Source organism: Salminus brasiliensis, chromosome 14 (assembly GCF_030463535.1).
Source record: "Salminus brasiliensis chromosome 14, fSalBra1.hap2, whole genome shotgun sequence".
Taxonomy (NCBI): domain Eukaryota; kingdom Metazoa; phylum Chordata; class Actinopteri; order Characiformes; family Bryconidae; genus Salminus; species Salminus brasiliensis.
In genome coordinates this window covers 35,128,234-35,144,152 of record NC_132891.1, presented here as the reverse complement: position 1 = coordinate 35,144,152, position 15,919 = coordinate 35,128,234, and the positions used below count along the sequence as shown (strand labels likewise).

At 46.0% G+C, this 15,919-nt stretch overlaps 1 protein-coding gene across 1 annotated transcript in view; it reads right to left on the bottom strand.

Moving 5' to 3' along the window:
- znhit6 (zinc finger HIT-type containing 6) overlaps positions 1–15,919 on the bottom strand; it is a 30,231-nt gene that overhangs the window by 8,501 nt on the left and 5,811 nt on the right. Inside the window, exons 6-7 of the mRNA XM_072696218.1 lie at positions 5,705–5,770; positions 5,533–5,613 (exon numbers count right to left, since the gene is read on the bottom strand). Coding sequence (XP_072552319.1) covers positions 5,533–5,613; positions 5,705–5,770 — 147 coding nt within the window. The remainder of the gene's footprint in view (positions 1–5,532; positions 5,614–5,704; positions 5,771–15,919) is intronic.

Genomic DNA, 15,919 nt, shown 5'->3' with positions numbered 1-15,919 from the left:
AAAACAACTTTTCTTCCACACCTTAAGAGGCTCCTCCAAATGTTCCTGAAGGATCGTCTACTTTTAACAGTGTAGGAACTGTTTTCCCACCAGAGCAGAAGAAAACACAGGCACATGACTTTAGAAGTGTGTGTGATCCGAGCTGTGAGCTGTAGGAAAAAGCCCATGGCAGGCGAGGAGGGCTGCAGGATTTGGAAGAACCTCCTGAAGAACCAGCAGAAAATGTCTTTATTTTGGCCAGTTTCCCAGACTCAGGTCTTGCTGAGAGTCACATTTAAGCAGATTTAGAAACGCTTCCCTTTGGGTTGAGGTCATTTTGTTATTAGGTTTGCTGATACTTCTCACACTGAGTCAGACTCTGCGCGTGAACACTCACTCGCTCGCCTTCAGATCTTCACGTGTTGCTGGTGTGTGAGTGTGGGATGAAGTGATGGAACCAGGATGCACTGTGGGAAAGTAGTCAAGCCTGATGGAGGGAATGCGATGCTCTGGGTCTCGGGTTTGACACGCGCCAAACCACTTAAACGTCATTCAGGACCAGGTACACCATGACCTGGACCTTCATGGCAGTGGTTTTCTCTGATGTAAGTGACCTCTTTCGGCAGCTGTCACGTTGCACATGGTTGGGGAAACGGTTTGAGGAGAGAACTAGGAGAGAAACTGAAGGGGGCCTCCAAATCGTGCTAGAACATCCACAGCAGCTCCACCTCTCAACTTACAGGCTCTTAAAGGATCTCTTGCAAATGCCAGCTAGCACAGGATACCCTCAGAGGTCCTGTACAGTCCATGCTTTTGACAGGATGTGGAGGATCAGCAGCAGATGGCCATACTATTTAGGCTCATACAATGAGACGTATCCTGAAGAGATACTTCAGCTTTATAACTTTCAGGGTTTCTGTAGAAATCTACAGGGAGGTCTTCCAGCATGGAGTGGGTGTTTTGAAATCAGCAGGGAGATTTTTCAGACTTAGAAGTTTGAACAGATTGCTCTTCTCAGCAGCGTCAGGAGTCTGATAAGCCCATCCTGATCTTCTCAATGGTTTGTGGGAAATCATGATCTTGCTGTAGTACGAATTTCTGCCCAACGGGACAAATGGCCTTGCTCTCTCTCTGGGTGGGTAGATATCTCTCTCTCTCTCTCTCTCTTTCTGTCTCTCTCTCATTTACATTTAAGGCATTTAGCAGATGCTCTTCTCCAGAGCAACTTACAAAAGTGCTTTGCTATTTACCCAAGAAGAACCTCAGCTAGTTTGAATAGACTAATAATTCAAAGCTCCTCTAATCTTAGACTCTACTAAACACAAGTCAATAAGAAGACCACTCTGCTATTCGCCCAAGTCCTCTCAGAAGAGGAGGGTCTTCAGTCTGGGTTTGAAGACAGCGAGTGTTGGACTCTGCTGTTCGGACATCCAGGGGAAGCTCGTTCCACCACTTCAGTGCAGGACAGAAAAAAGTCTGGACGCTCGTCTTCCGTGGATCTTAAAGGATGGCGGGTCGAGCCGAGCCGTACTTGAAGCTGGAAGGGCTCTTGGTGCAGATCGGCTTTTGACCATCGCCATCAAGTACGGAGGAGCTGGCTGGTCCAGTCTTGGCTTTGTAGGCCAGAGTTAGGGTTTTGAATCTGATAAAGGCAGCAGCTACAGGAAGCTACAGTGAAGAGAGAATTTAGGAACATTGAAGACGACCTGACCCGCTGCATTCTGGATAAGTTACAGGGGCCTGATGGTGCGCAGAGGGAGCCCAGCCAGAAGAGAGTTGCAGTAGACCAGTCTAGAAGTGACGAGAGTCTGAACAACCTGGGTGACTCTCGAGAAGAAGGGTCTCTCTGATTTTGGTCGGCCTAGGCTTCTGCTAGCCGATGCAACAGAGCTGGGTACCCTGCACTATCCTCAGAGAGCGTTGGTAGCAATTCGTCCTTTCGGATCTACAGCATTTAGTTGTCTTCTAACAGTGCAAAGCTGGAACAGGACACCTTCACCTTTTCAGATCTGAGGCGGCGAGAGTGAAGCTCTCTCAAAAACGAAAGCTGTAAGTGCTGTGTATTTGATAGGGGCAGTGTTGGTGCTCTACCAGATCTCGCAGGGTCCTGTAGTGCCTTCCTCAAATGCTGAGACTGTTTAATGGACTTGAAGAATGAGCAAGCGCGCCTCTCACCTCTTCGTCATGTCCAAGTCCATCATCTCCATCGGTCAACAGTGGCCTCTCCACAAAAGCACATCTGTCCACCCTCCACTTTGTTCTGCTGTCCCGTAACGTGTAACAGCAGGGCTGCAGTCTGCTTCCCCCTGGCCTGGTGAAAATGGTGGACTTCAACAGAGTGATTCATTCTGGAAGAACTCACGCGTTCCTGAAAACCTCACGGACCATCAGCACATGCCAGAACCGCAGGTGGACAGGTGGAACAGCAGGACGTTTCTGACAGACCAAAACTGAATCATTTCTCAACCGCACGGAACGCAAGACCCCGGCCAGGTTATGTAACAATCACAGAGGATGATAATAATAATAATAGAAAGAGGTCTGGGCTGGGAATGAGATTTGGTGCTTAATGAATTCTCCATGCGGCCTGAATCGCTCTTAGAGCTATATTTGTCTCCTTCTTGTCGTCACTTCATACGTTTTCATTTGTTTGCAACAGCCAGCGAGCGCCGTTCCAGCGGAATGATTTTCATTGGAAAAGTCTTATTTAACCAAAAAAGGAACGCAACGCCACGCCAGGATCGCTTTCAGCATTCCTGCTTTTACACTGTTCAGATACGACACATAAAGCAACTGAGGAAATTAATCAAGCTCTTTTATCTGGGGTTTATTTGGTAGCCCATGCAGACCGCACACTGCCCACAGGGCAGCAGGTCTCTGTTAGGGTCACCATATAAAGATATACACAAATACATTTTGTGTTCGTTCGTTTACTGTTGGAAACGCCCCCTTGTCAGCTTTACATAATCAGTAATTAGTAAAAAACAGAGACAAAAAAGAAATAATGTAAGACATGAAGGATCAAAGACCCCCAGTGAGCCCCAACGGCGACAGTGGCAAGGAGAACCTCCCTCAGAGCTGGAGGAAGAAACCTTGGGAGGAACCAAGACTCACAAGAGGGACCCGACCCGTCCTCCTCTGATCAGAGCTATTTATTAATGATTGATAAAAATCATCAAACCATCTAAACTGTTGAACTGCTCTGATCATAATCATAATATAATAATCATGGTGTAGATAGTTAATAGTGGTGATATTACTAGTGCAGGTAGTTAAGAGTCCATTTAGGTTTGAACATGGTCATTAAACAGGTAGCAGTGGTAGGAGGGTGTGTCGCTGGTCTGGTATAGGTGGTGGTGGGTGGGGGGCCTGATGGGGTGGGTGATTGGTGGGACTGGTAGGTGGCACCTTATCACTTCCCGGGAAAAGCCCCCTACTCCATGTAATCCATGTAGATCACATGCTGCCCTCGGAGAAGCAGATCTCTGCTGGGGGCTCCAATAAATATATAAATATAGATCCATATAATACACAAATACAAGAGCATTATCATAACCATTGATAACCCAGTGATCTACTGGAGAAATGCCAGCATTTTTAGTTCCTATCCAATCAGGTGAGCTGCTGGTGGGACTGAACAAATCTGTCTTTCAAACCAATGTCTCATTAACTTTACAGACCTACAGCATATACTGATCCCCTGATCACTGAATGTATGTTTATTTGGGGCTATTCTAATGTTATACTGGAGTTTTACTGGTAAACACTCTCTGACCACTAAAGACTGCACTACGTAGACCCCTGCAGACAATACGCTGCCCTTAGGCCAGCAGATCTCTGCTGGGGTTTTTCTCTTGTACCCACTGTGGTTGGTGTGGCGCTACAGATAACGGATAACATCACTACCTGCCAGTGAACTACCACATCACGTGGAAGGCTGGGGTTCGATTCCCGGTCTGGGAGACTATGCTGCGCTACACCAATAAGAGTCCTTGGGCCAGACTCCTAACACTAGAGGTTGGCCCACCTCTGTAATAACCTTGTAAGTTGCTCTGGATAAGAGCGTCAGCTAAATGAATGTAAATGAATGTACAGGCAAAGAGAAGTTCAGATTTAGGCCACACCCACTTCTGGATCTAGTTTTGCTGTGTTGTATCGTCTGACAAAGACTTGTAATGGAACAAGGTCGTAAGGTCAGATGCTTAGATCTATAGGATCTCTGGTGTGAACAGGGACACACTGATGTCTGACAGTATCTGGGGGAATTACACGACCACAGCTGTATAAACACTCATTATCTCATTACCATCAGCTTTTATCAGCGTTTCAACACCGCTGTCTCGCTAACAGCTCAAACTCGCCGCCTCGCCTGTCGTCCGTCTCGCATCTCCCTCATAGGGGAATGGCGTCATCCTCCATGGTGGGAGGCTGCCGTCAACAAAAAGCACCAAGGCAAAAATCTCCGGGCAAGGCAACAATCAAAAGCCGGCTTGAAAGTGGGTCACCCGGAACCACGTCCAGCTCTGTTCTGCTGCCGAGTTCTGGACCTATTATCACATAGTTAGGATTTAGGAGTGCGGTGACGGCCCGAAGCCACGCAGTAATCTCGGTTCTATATTTACGCTCTGACACGGTCGCAGTTCGGCTTTTTAACGAGACCTGGCCTCTAGACAAAGCAGCTGGGCATGAACTGGAGACGTGTTAGCGACGCCTTCAGCAAATTCAACTCCACCAGCGTCCGCTAAAGAGCTCCATTAAACCATTGCTTTGTCTTTTTGTTTGTGAGCCGGCGACACATAAAAGCCACTTTCGGGCCGAGGCCGCTTTAGGCCTTTGCTTTTGAGGAATGGATTTCAGCGGCATGCTCACTCCTGTGCTAAGATGCTTTAGGGTCACCCAGCCCTGATACATCGTCCAGCCGGTGGATGCTGAGCGGAATGAATGGCACTGATAATCTGGTGCCAGTGGCTCCTGTCAGGAGGTGGGATCTACATATCAGGCAGCGAGTGACCAGTTAGTCCTTGAAGGTGATGGAAGTGTGGAAGCAGGACAAACGGGCAAGCGTAGGAATCTGAGACACTCAGACAAGAACCAAACTGGGATGTTCTGGACGACTGGGTCAGAACATCTCCAGAACAAACATCAGGTAGGCAGGTAGGTCTTGAGGGGTGTTCTTGGTGTGCAGTGGTCAGTACCTACCAAAAGCGCTCCAAGAAAGGACAACCGGTGAACTGGTGACCGGGTTATGGACACCCATGCTCCTACTGGTGTTCAGGGAGGCCCCATTTGACATCTTACTTGAAGGGCTTGAAGGATCTGCTGCTAACGTTAGTCTTGGTGACCGACAGCACAGCAGGACGCCTTCGGACTTGACCGACCCACGTTCGCAGCTCTTCTAGAGCAGGGCTCGCCAAGCAGGGATCCCTCTTAAAAAGGGTTCTTCAAGGGTTCTTTAATGAAGGCAGTGCAAACAAGAGAGGATCTGGAGGAGATGGCAGGTACGGTACAGGTACAGGGAAGAGAAGGCGCTGAGGGGATGAGGGTGGTGCTTACCTTTGGCGTTTCACCGGGTCCGAGTCGGTGGGGTGGATGTAGTTGCTGAGAATCTGCTCAAGAACTCGGTCTTCTGGAACTCTGCAGACAAGACAAGAACGACACAAGGTTCTACAAACGGTTCTTCACTGCAATGGGAAGGTGTGGAGAAAAGCTGCAGATGGTGACGCACCTGTCGGAGTAGTCCGCACTGCTCTGGGGGAAGTGCAGCTTCAGGTACCAGTACAGCTTCTTTTCCCTAAAGGAAAACACACACACACTCACATCTTGTAAAACTGCGCTGTGGGGACACACACAAAAAACGTCTCTGAAAGCTGTTCCTGGATCAGTCTGATTTTTTCAGCACACAACTAGTGTGCTAGCTAAAGACAAATGTTTGCGGACACCCCTTCAAATAAATGCATTTAGGCTACTTTAAGTTGCACCCATTGCTGACACAGATGTGCAAATGCACACACAACCCCACATACAGGCAGCTTGTCTAGTCCCTGTAGAAAAGAAGTAGTGCCAATACAATAGGACTCAACATCATAACCCTGTTGGCACCATGCCACCTAAAGCCAGGCGTGGGCTAGTAGAGGGGTATAAAGCCCCCCCAGCATTGAGCTGTGGAGCAGTGGAGGAACTGTGTTCTCTGGAATGATGCTGGTGGAGCTCCATCCAGTACTTTTGGGATGAGTTGGGGAGGATGAGGAAGGGTGGGGAATTCAGTATCCACTATGAATTATCCAATTTCTACTGTACTTTATTCAGAATTCACTATGAATGATTGAGCATCCACTGCAGATTACTCAGTAATTATTCAGTGTCCACTATGAATTTTTATTCAATATCCACAATGAATTACTTGGCATCTACTCTGAATTATTCAGTCTCCACTACAAATGATATTAATTATTTAGTACACACTACACATTACTCAGTATTCACTATGAATTAAATCAGTTTCTGTTGTGGATTATTTACCATCCACTATGAACTGTGCAGCATTTACTCAAATAATTCCGTATCCACTAAGAATTATCCAATTTCCACTGTACTTTATTCAGAATTCACTATGAATTATTGAGTATCCACTGCAGATTACTCAGAATTATTCAGTAATTCACTATGAATTACTTAGCATCTACTCTGAATTATCCAGTCTCCACTACAAATGATTCAATCTCCACTATACATTATTCTGTTTCCACTATGAATTATTTTGTATCCACTATGAATTCCACAGCATTTACTCCAAATCATTCAGCAACCACTAAGAATTATCCAATTTATTTAGCATGTACTATGAATTATTCAGTATCCACTATGAATTACTTAGCATCTACTCTGAATGACTGTCTCTGCTACAAATGTTTAATCCCCACTATGAATTATTTAGTATCCACTATGAATGAATCAATGCACACTATACATTGGTCAGTATCCTCTATGAATTACTCAGTCTCCACTGTATTATTTAGCATCTACTATGAATTACATTACAGCATTTACTTAAATTATTGAGTATCCACTGTGAATTATCCCATTTCTACTGTACTTTATTCATAATTCACTATGAATTATTGAGTATCCACTGTAGATTACTCAGAATTATTCAGTATCCACTACAAATGATATTAATTATTTAGTACACTACGCATTACTCAGTATTCACTATTAATTAAATCAGTTTCCTCTGTGAATTATTTACCATCCACTATGAACTGTGCAGCATTTACTCGAATTATTCAGTATCCACTATGAATTATCCAAATTCTACTCAGATTTATTCAGTATGTACCATCAATTATTCAGTGTTCAGGGTTTAATTCTGTAGTTATGATTCAGAATTAGAGATCAAGTCTAGTCCTGGGCTTCTCCATTCAGAATGCTGTGTGCTCCAGGACTAGGCTTAATACCGTCCTTGGAAAATGATGCTCAGGGCTGGTTTTCCAGACATGACTTAATCCCAACCTTGAACTGAATTGAAGTACGAACAGAAAATGATCATTGGACCATTATAAAAAAAAATCTTTGTATTCTGGGGCTAGGCTTAATCAGAGTCTGGGAAACTAGCCCTTAGGAGGTTAAGGGCTTAACGTCCTGCTTCCAATACAAAGAAAAATAAACCGACACGCCATCATTCAGCAAACCCATGACGTACGTATAGACTTCTGTATGCGTCCCTTTTTTGGACAGCAGTTAAGGATTAACGGGAAGGAGCTGAGGCTGTGTCACTTAAAAACAACAGCTGTACACCCCCGCAATGTGGCTAATCCCGAATGTGACATGAGCTGGAAGTGGTCCCACAGTTGTGCAGTGATTCAGCCTCCAGCTATCTAAAGGAAGGCGCGGAGGAATCGGGAGGGCTTGCATGGCCTGGCTTCTTCAGCATTTGCCAAACTACCCTTCCAACGTGAAGTGACTGAAACAAGGATGCCTCACGCTCTTCACGTGGAGCTCCACGGCCAAGCGCTGCCACTGATGTCGGTCTTGCCTGATGCCAGACGCCTGGAGGGTGTGGGGTCCCAAAAAGTTAGGCCTGTCTACATTCATCCATCTGTCTAGAATTGCAGCTGATCTCCCCGAATCCAAACTGTGACCTGCTGAAGTCTCCGGAGCCCAATCATCACTACGGGCAGAACACCACCGCCGTTAATGCTGGCGCACAGCTCGGTCCATAAAGCTTACTGTGCATGACTGTGTTTGGAGCCAGTTCTGCTCTGTGACGGCAAACACACAACATGGTTTACAGCAGAAGTTCAACGCGTATCAAGTTCAGCGCGATTGTCCAAATCATGACAAGACAGAAATCATTTTCTAGCGTGACCAACGGCTTACATCAATCTCCTCTAAGCCGTTCAGACGAGCCAAAAGAGCTGGCAGAGGTAATAACGAACCTTGACTAAAAGCAGAGCCAAGCAGCTGACCCCAGGCCTCAGAACAACGCAACTGCAGACGTCATAATAACGTAAGAAAGGCACAATCTTAAGCATCCCATTAAGTTTTGATGTTGTTTGAAACATCTACAGGCTGCCATGCTTTTATTATTATTATTATTATAATATTGGCATGAGATGGAAGCAGATAATCAGGTGATCTTCACTTCAACGGTCAGTGGCTTGCTTGTGGCTAATGCTGGAGGTACCCAATGACAAATCGTTGGCCAACATAACCATCAATTTAAAGTGATATTAACTATGAATAAAATCATATTTATTTACTGCCATACTGTTGGAATAAAATGTTAACATGGTGATCAGTTCCTAGTTGTTTCCAAGTTCTCAACATCTACAACAGCATGGTCCAGCTCGCCAGCCAAGCCTGAGCAAACTGCAAACTCAGGACTAAGCAGCAACTCATTTGCACATTTGTGGGCGGAGCATTGGTAGATCAATCAACAGTAAAACAGTAAAGCAACTGTGCCCAACTGATTATATATTTGATAACAAATGTGAAAAAACAGATCAGTGCTCGCCCGGGCATGCCTGCAAACCTGCATCACCCAGGCAGGACCTGGCTTTAACCATGGGTAAACATGCCAAGCCAGATGGCAACGTTACACAAGCAGAGACTTCTGCCTTTGTTTCCTTTTCAAAAGAAAACAGAGCTGTCAGGGGGGTGGGGGGTGGAAGGTGGGTGGGGTAGGGTGGTGTTGGGGGGGGGGGGGTGATTTGGAGGGGTGAGAGAGCAAGTCCCAATCCAAACCTTGATCAAGCTTTGGCAGAACAGCCAGTCCAGAACAGGGAATCCAGAGCATGATTCGGCACGGCCTTCCTGGACAGGAGCGGTCTGGGCAGCGGCGGGTTGGACGCTGAAGGGGATTCCCTGTGCAGGTGTGAAGGTATTTCAGCGAACTGCTGCCCTCCAGGCGCAGGTATTTATGAGTTTGCTCGGGCTTGGCTGCAGCTTTGCTCCAGGGCATGAGGTGGGAAGGCTACGGAATGCCAGGTGCAAAGGCATTGTTTCGGCTGAACGGCGAATGGAAACTATTTCTTTTTTCCTCGGATGGAAAAAGGGGTTGGCTGAGAGACACTCGGTAGGCACTCGAATGCAAGGTCAGGACGCATTCCAGCAATACCAGTGTATCACTCCACGTCGGGATCCAGCACCGAAGAAAAGGTTGCCCCGAAGGTCAAACGTTAGGTAACAAGAGAGGACCACTGGCAGGAACCTTCAGGGACTTGATCAACTAAAGTGATCAGACAAGCAAATCTGAAGGGACATCGTCCAAGCGTAAGAATCTGACACACTTTGACCAGAGCCAAACTGTGACGGCTAGACGAGTCAGAACATCTCCAAGACATCAGGCAGGTCTTGTCTGGGGGTGCCTAGCATGCAGTGGTCAGTACCTACCAAACATGCTCCAAGAAAGGACAACCAGTGAACCGTTTGACAAGGTCAAGGGTGCCCCAGGCTCACTGATGCTCATGGAGGCCCTACCTCACAACCTCACAAGACGACTTCTTAAAGGATTTGCCTTAACGGCCTTAGGCCTGAACATTGATGCACAATAATATCGCAATATCAGAATATCGGAATCACATCGGACAGGACACTGGATATCAGCATTGGCCCTCAAATCCCATATTGGTGCAGATTTTAGCCAAGATTATTGAACATCTCCACAAGGTTTGAGGAAACTGTGGGAGGATGTAGGCATGCAGTAGATACAGGTGCTAATTGTTGGGAAGTAATTGTTGGGCTTCCACTACTGGGTAGCTACATTGGTCTTAAGTCTCCACAGAAAGTCCAAAGACTCTGCAGAGACAACAGCATACCCTACGGGCTCGGTAATGCAACTGGTATCTGACATTATTTTCGGCCTGGAATAGTTTGGAATTGATGCAATGTCCCCTTGCGGTAAGTTGAACTCCGTGGCAGTTTTACTGAGGCCAACTTCTGAACCTAAGGCTAAATCCACCTGTTATGCCTTACAGGATCACGGAAACTCTATAAAAAAAAAAAGAAGACAGTGTGCGTTTTAAAAAACACCTGGCGGTGGGCTGCCATTCATAGTTGCTAGCTTCAGAAAAGAAACAGAACCACTGCTGTGACTGTCCACACCATTCTGGAAGGCATGTCCTTTTGGAAAGTGGTTGCAGGGTACTTTCTGTTCTGCGGTCTCTGCAGTCTGGATTTGATAAGTGTGTGTGTGTGCTTCACATTCCATGTCTGAATTTAATATATCCAAAAAAAATCACAACATATGAAAGCACTGCCATCTGGATTTTGCCAAGGTTTTGGAGCGTGGATTTTTTTTGAGCGGTTCTGGATTTAGACCGTCAACAGCTAGAAAACTGATGGTGTCAAACACTGCTGCAGCTCAAAGGTTCCCCTTCCGTCTGACTCGAGCCCCCGCACCAAATCAGACACTCAAGGTTAGCGGGCAGCAATCTCTGGCCTCCACTGGGATATGGAACCTCGTCTGAAGATACAGGCCACAACCAACCTTGACCAGTTGCCTTGTGGAACAAAAACAAAGGCTAAATGAAAGCAGGCAAATGGGCCTTCTATGAAATGACCTCACGGCAGAGTCCTTTCCAAACAAACCAGTAATAGACTTCAGTTTGCACTTCAAGCTTTAGTTCAGATGAACCCAATTTGCATAGTTTGTTCAGCCTTACTGAACCTAGGAATTACTGCATTTCCTGACCTCAGTACATCGGTCTACAAGCTGCACCAAATGCACAACATGTCCAAATACTTGTGGACACCACTTCTAATGAATCCATTCAGCTACTTTAGGACGAGCCCATTGCTGACACCGATGTCCCTGTAGAGAAGCCAATGCAGCCAACAGATCAATATGAACCTGATTATTGGCACCATGCTGCCTAATGCCAGCCGTGGGCTAGAGGGGGGTATAAAGCCCCCCAGCACTGAGCTTCTTTGGAATGATGGATGGCGCCCGATATATTACTTTTGGATTGAGTTGGGGATTAGGAAATTAGGTCGAGTGGTGATCATCATCATCATCCGACATCTCGGGCCTCCCAAGCGCTCTTGTCTGAATTCAATCAAATCCTCACAGCAATGCTCTACTCCAAAATCTAGTAGAAAGCCTGCCTTCTTCCCTGGACAGTGGAGACAGTTACTCCAACAAAAGCAGGATCAACACTTTTTAATACCTTTGATTTCAGACAAATGAATGAATCAATGAGCATGTGTCCCAATACTTTTGTCCCTTGAGGTTATGGCTGATAAGGCCATAAGGCTAAGAGGCTGACCAATCACTACTGGAAGCCATGCTGAATGGAAAACAGTCAGTCAACACAAACGACTACAAGGTCGGTTCTACTGCATCAGTGTCTCACGATGGACAAGCTCTTCACTTGCTCTTTGCTTTAATTCCATCAGCTATAGGTAACCATTACAGCAGCGGGAATGAATGACACCAGGGATTAGTGAGAGTGCCCTCGATCATTCCATTCCTCACCCATCCCGGCTGACGAAGGCAGTAAAACCCACAGAAAGTGATAAAGATCCCAGTAAAGCCAAATTTCTGACAACTTTATAAGTGACTCAGACTCATTCACTCACCCTGGGCTAATCTCATCATGCCTACAGTTTCCATGCAGTAATCGCCAGCCTGACGCAGGTTATGCTGCCCACCTATAACATAATGCCATAAGCCTTTTCATTAGCTAGAACACCTCTCTGAGTGACTCTGTTAGCTAGAACATGTCTCTGGTTGCTTGTTCTAGCCAGAACATTCACTTGAGCGTACCTAGGCATGATGCCCACCTATAACATATAATGCCAAAAACCTTTTCATTAGCTAGAACACCTCTCTGAGCGACTCTGTTAGCTAGAACATGTCTCTGGTTGCTTGTTCTAGCAAGAACACTCATCCGAGCGTACCTGGGCATGCTGCCCACCTATAACATATAATGCCAAAAACCTTTTTATTAGCTAGAACACCTCTCTGAGCGACTCTGTTAGCTAGAACATGTCTCTGGTTGCTTGTTCTAGAAAGAACACTCATCCGAGCGTACCTGGGCATGCTGCCCACCTATAACATATAATGGCAAAAACCTTTCCATTAGCTAGAACACCTCTCTGAGTGACTCTGTTAGCTAGAACATGTCTCTGGTTGCTTGTTCTAGCAAGAACACTCATCCGAGCGTACCTGGGCATGCTGCCCACCTATAACATATAATGCCAAAAACCTTTTCATTAGCTAGAACACCTCTCTGAGCGACTCTGTTAGCTAGAACATGACTCTGGTTGCTTGTTCTAGCCAGAACATTCATCTAAATGTACCTGGACATGCTACCCACCTATAACATATAATGACAAAAACCTTTTCATTAGCTAGAACACCTCTCTGAGTGACTCTGTTAGCTAGAACATGTCTCTGGTTGCTTGTTCTAGCCAGAACATTCATCTAAATGTACCTGGACATGCTACCCACCTATAACATATAATGCCAAAAACCTTTCCATTAGCTAGAACACCTCTCTGAGTGACTCTGTTGCTTGTTTTATCTAGAACACCCCTCTGAGAACACCTACCTCAATAAAAATACCTTTTTATTAACTAGAACGCTGCTTATCTGGGCATACTGCCTACCTAGGGTCATATAGGGTCAAATACCTAGCTAGAATATGCATCTGAGTGCCTCTGTTAGCTAGAACATGTCTCTGGTTTAGGACCAGGAGTCAACATGTGCCAATCTAGGAAGCAATGGAGAAGGTCCGAAAGGCAGAGAGATGTACATCGAGTGAGCTTACCCTCCTTCTGCTCTGGGTATGCAAGCCAGAAAAGCGTGTGTGTGTCTATGTGTGTGTGTGTGTGTGTGTCTATGTGTGTGTGTGTGTGTGTGTGTGTGTGTGCAGGAGAAAGGGACATTGTGATCTTGCAGAGTTAAAGACCACGCAAGCAACACAACAAGGTCTTGTAAAAACAACAGGACACTTGTACTGTTTGGTGTTCCTACAAACAGTTCTTGGACAAGATGATCTCCATTCGATTCCATATCTCTCGCCCTCTGGCTCTCTCTCTCTCACACACTACCTACAAGGAACCCTTGTATCTCAGAAATGGTAACTTTATACCAGAAAGTCCAGAAAGTGTTTTCCCAGTTTGACCCTTTGACCTGTCCGGAGAAGCGCAGGCCGAAGCTCCACTGCTGGTGGTCTGCTGAGTCACTCTGATACAATCTGCAATCAAAACTCCACCTGTTGTTCCAGTACAGCTTTTAGACAGCTTTTACAGTGATACCTTCCCCACCTTCAGCAGGCTACTCTGGACAGAACCTACTGGAGAGCTCCCCCAGGAAAGCAGCACAGCAGAACAGAGCTCCAGTTCCTCTCAAGAGCCTTCACTACAACAAGAATCCTTGAGCTGTATGGTTTCTTGGCCAATTCCTCATGCGCACTGGCCTCCAGATCACTGAAGTTCTGAGATTAACTAACTAACTAAGATTTTCTATGGGGTTCAAGTCAGGCGACTGTGCTGAACCACTCCAGAACCTTCCAGGATGACTTCAGAAGGTATATGTTGAGGTATGCTTGGATCATTGTCCTGTTGCACGGCCCAATGATGAACGAATGAATGAAACGAATGAAGCATACAGCCAAAGCACGAGAAAGGTCAAGCCAGCCAAGTCGGTCATCTGCGCTGAACCCCACTTAGCGTATGCTGAGGAACGTAAGGGTCTAACCCTAAAAGGTGGTGGTGCCAGAGCATCACCAGAAAAGATACTCAACACCTGGTGTCGTCCATGACTCACAGACGTATCACTGCATGCAAAGGATCTGCAACACAGAGCTAAACAAGGCTACTTGCCAAAGATGGCTGGGCACATATAAAAAGTGCTGTAATTTGCATATGCTAAGTATATATATATAAAAAAAAAATCAAATAAATAAAAATAAATGTAAAAAAAGAATATGTTACATTTATTTACATGTTTTAATACATAAATAAATAAATCCTACATTTTTGAGGGGTTTGTGTATGATGTATATAATCATTGGCTGGAATTTAATTGAATAATTTAATTTCATTTTCATTTATGTATTAATTATTCAGGGCTTTAGCATTCACAACACTCCCGTCACCATGTTTAACAGACGTTAATGACAGAGCGCTGATTTTAAAATGGAATAAATCTTTATTCAGTGGCAAATTTCTGCAAATAAGGTGATTCATTTATTATTAATTTATAATTTAGGTGGTTAACCACACAAAAATCAATTCAATGCAATTAAAAGTGAATAATTCTTATAAAAAAAAGATAACCCTAGATTTTATGTTAATTACTGCTGAGATAAACAACTGTTGAGTGCTTTCGTGACTGCCTAAGATGCAAAACAACAACAACAACAACAACAACAACAACAACCCCACCACCATAATGACCAGAGCCAAAAAAAAACAGGACAGGCTGAAAATACGGAGGGAAAAACACCACTGAAAGTTGAGGGTGGATGATTTAGCGCTGCTGAAAATCCAGCAGCAGTCGAGGCGTTTATCTTCCGTAATGAACCTCTAATTTCCCCCTCAAGTGAACGGCCCATGACAGAGCAGCTCTCCTTGGCCTGCCGCAGCGCAATACCACAGTCATGAGTGAGCAGCGCGGGAAGCAGGACAGTTAGACGGGATAAATAAGCAGAGAGGAAAGCTCCTGAAGAGAAGAGCAAAGGGGGCCAAAGGGGAGGCCGGACAGTGCCCTCGCTCTGCTCTAGGGTCGGGACAGTGGCTCGTCTTCTGGTCTTCAAGGGCCCACATCGGGTCACGGCTTTCTCCTCAACGACAGCTTTTCTATGAACAAACAAACCAACCCACACACACCTACTCACCTCGGTCTAGGGGCCTAGCTTAAAAGCCAGCTGCCAGCAATGATGTGTGTGTGTGTGTGTGTGTGTGTGTGTGTGTGTGTGTGTGTTTCTGGCGGCGTGATTATGTGGAGAAGCATCTGCAGCCACTGCAGCGCTAACATCTGCTTTTTATATTATGTACTCGGTACATTCTGAAACTGCCGCTGCCTGCTGCTCCTGTCGCTGCCGCTGCCGCTGCCGAGAGCCACCCTACGCCTCTCCCCCCGACCCACTTCTCTGCACCCAGAAGCTCTAATCCGGGTCTAAATTACCCTGTCAGTGGGGATTTTCTATTAAAAGTGCTTTTTAGCCGCGGGCCCGGAGAGGAATTTCACCTAGGAACATCGCAGCGCCTGTGAGAAGTGCTGTTCCTGACGGCGGCTCAGGCCAGCGCTATTCTGGGAAAATTGACGGAAAATGAACAGAAGGCTTCTAGCGTTTCGAGAACGCTCTTTCTGCCAGCAGCACGTGCGAGCGCACACGTGTGCTAACGGCGGCCTTTCCTCGATTTATCCTCTGCGCTTCATCGATGACCCTGCCTGCTGTAAAAACACCGCAGGACCCGACACGGCCTCGTC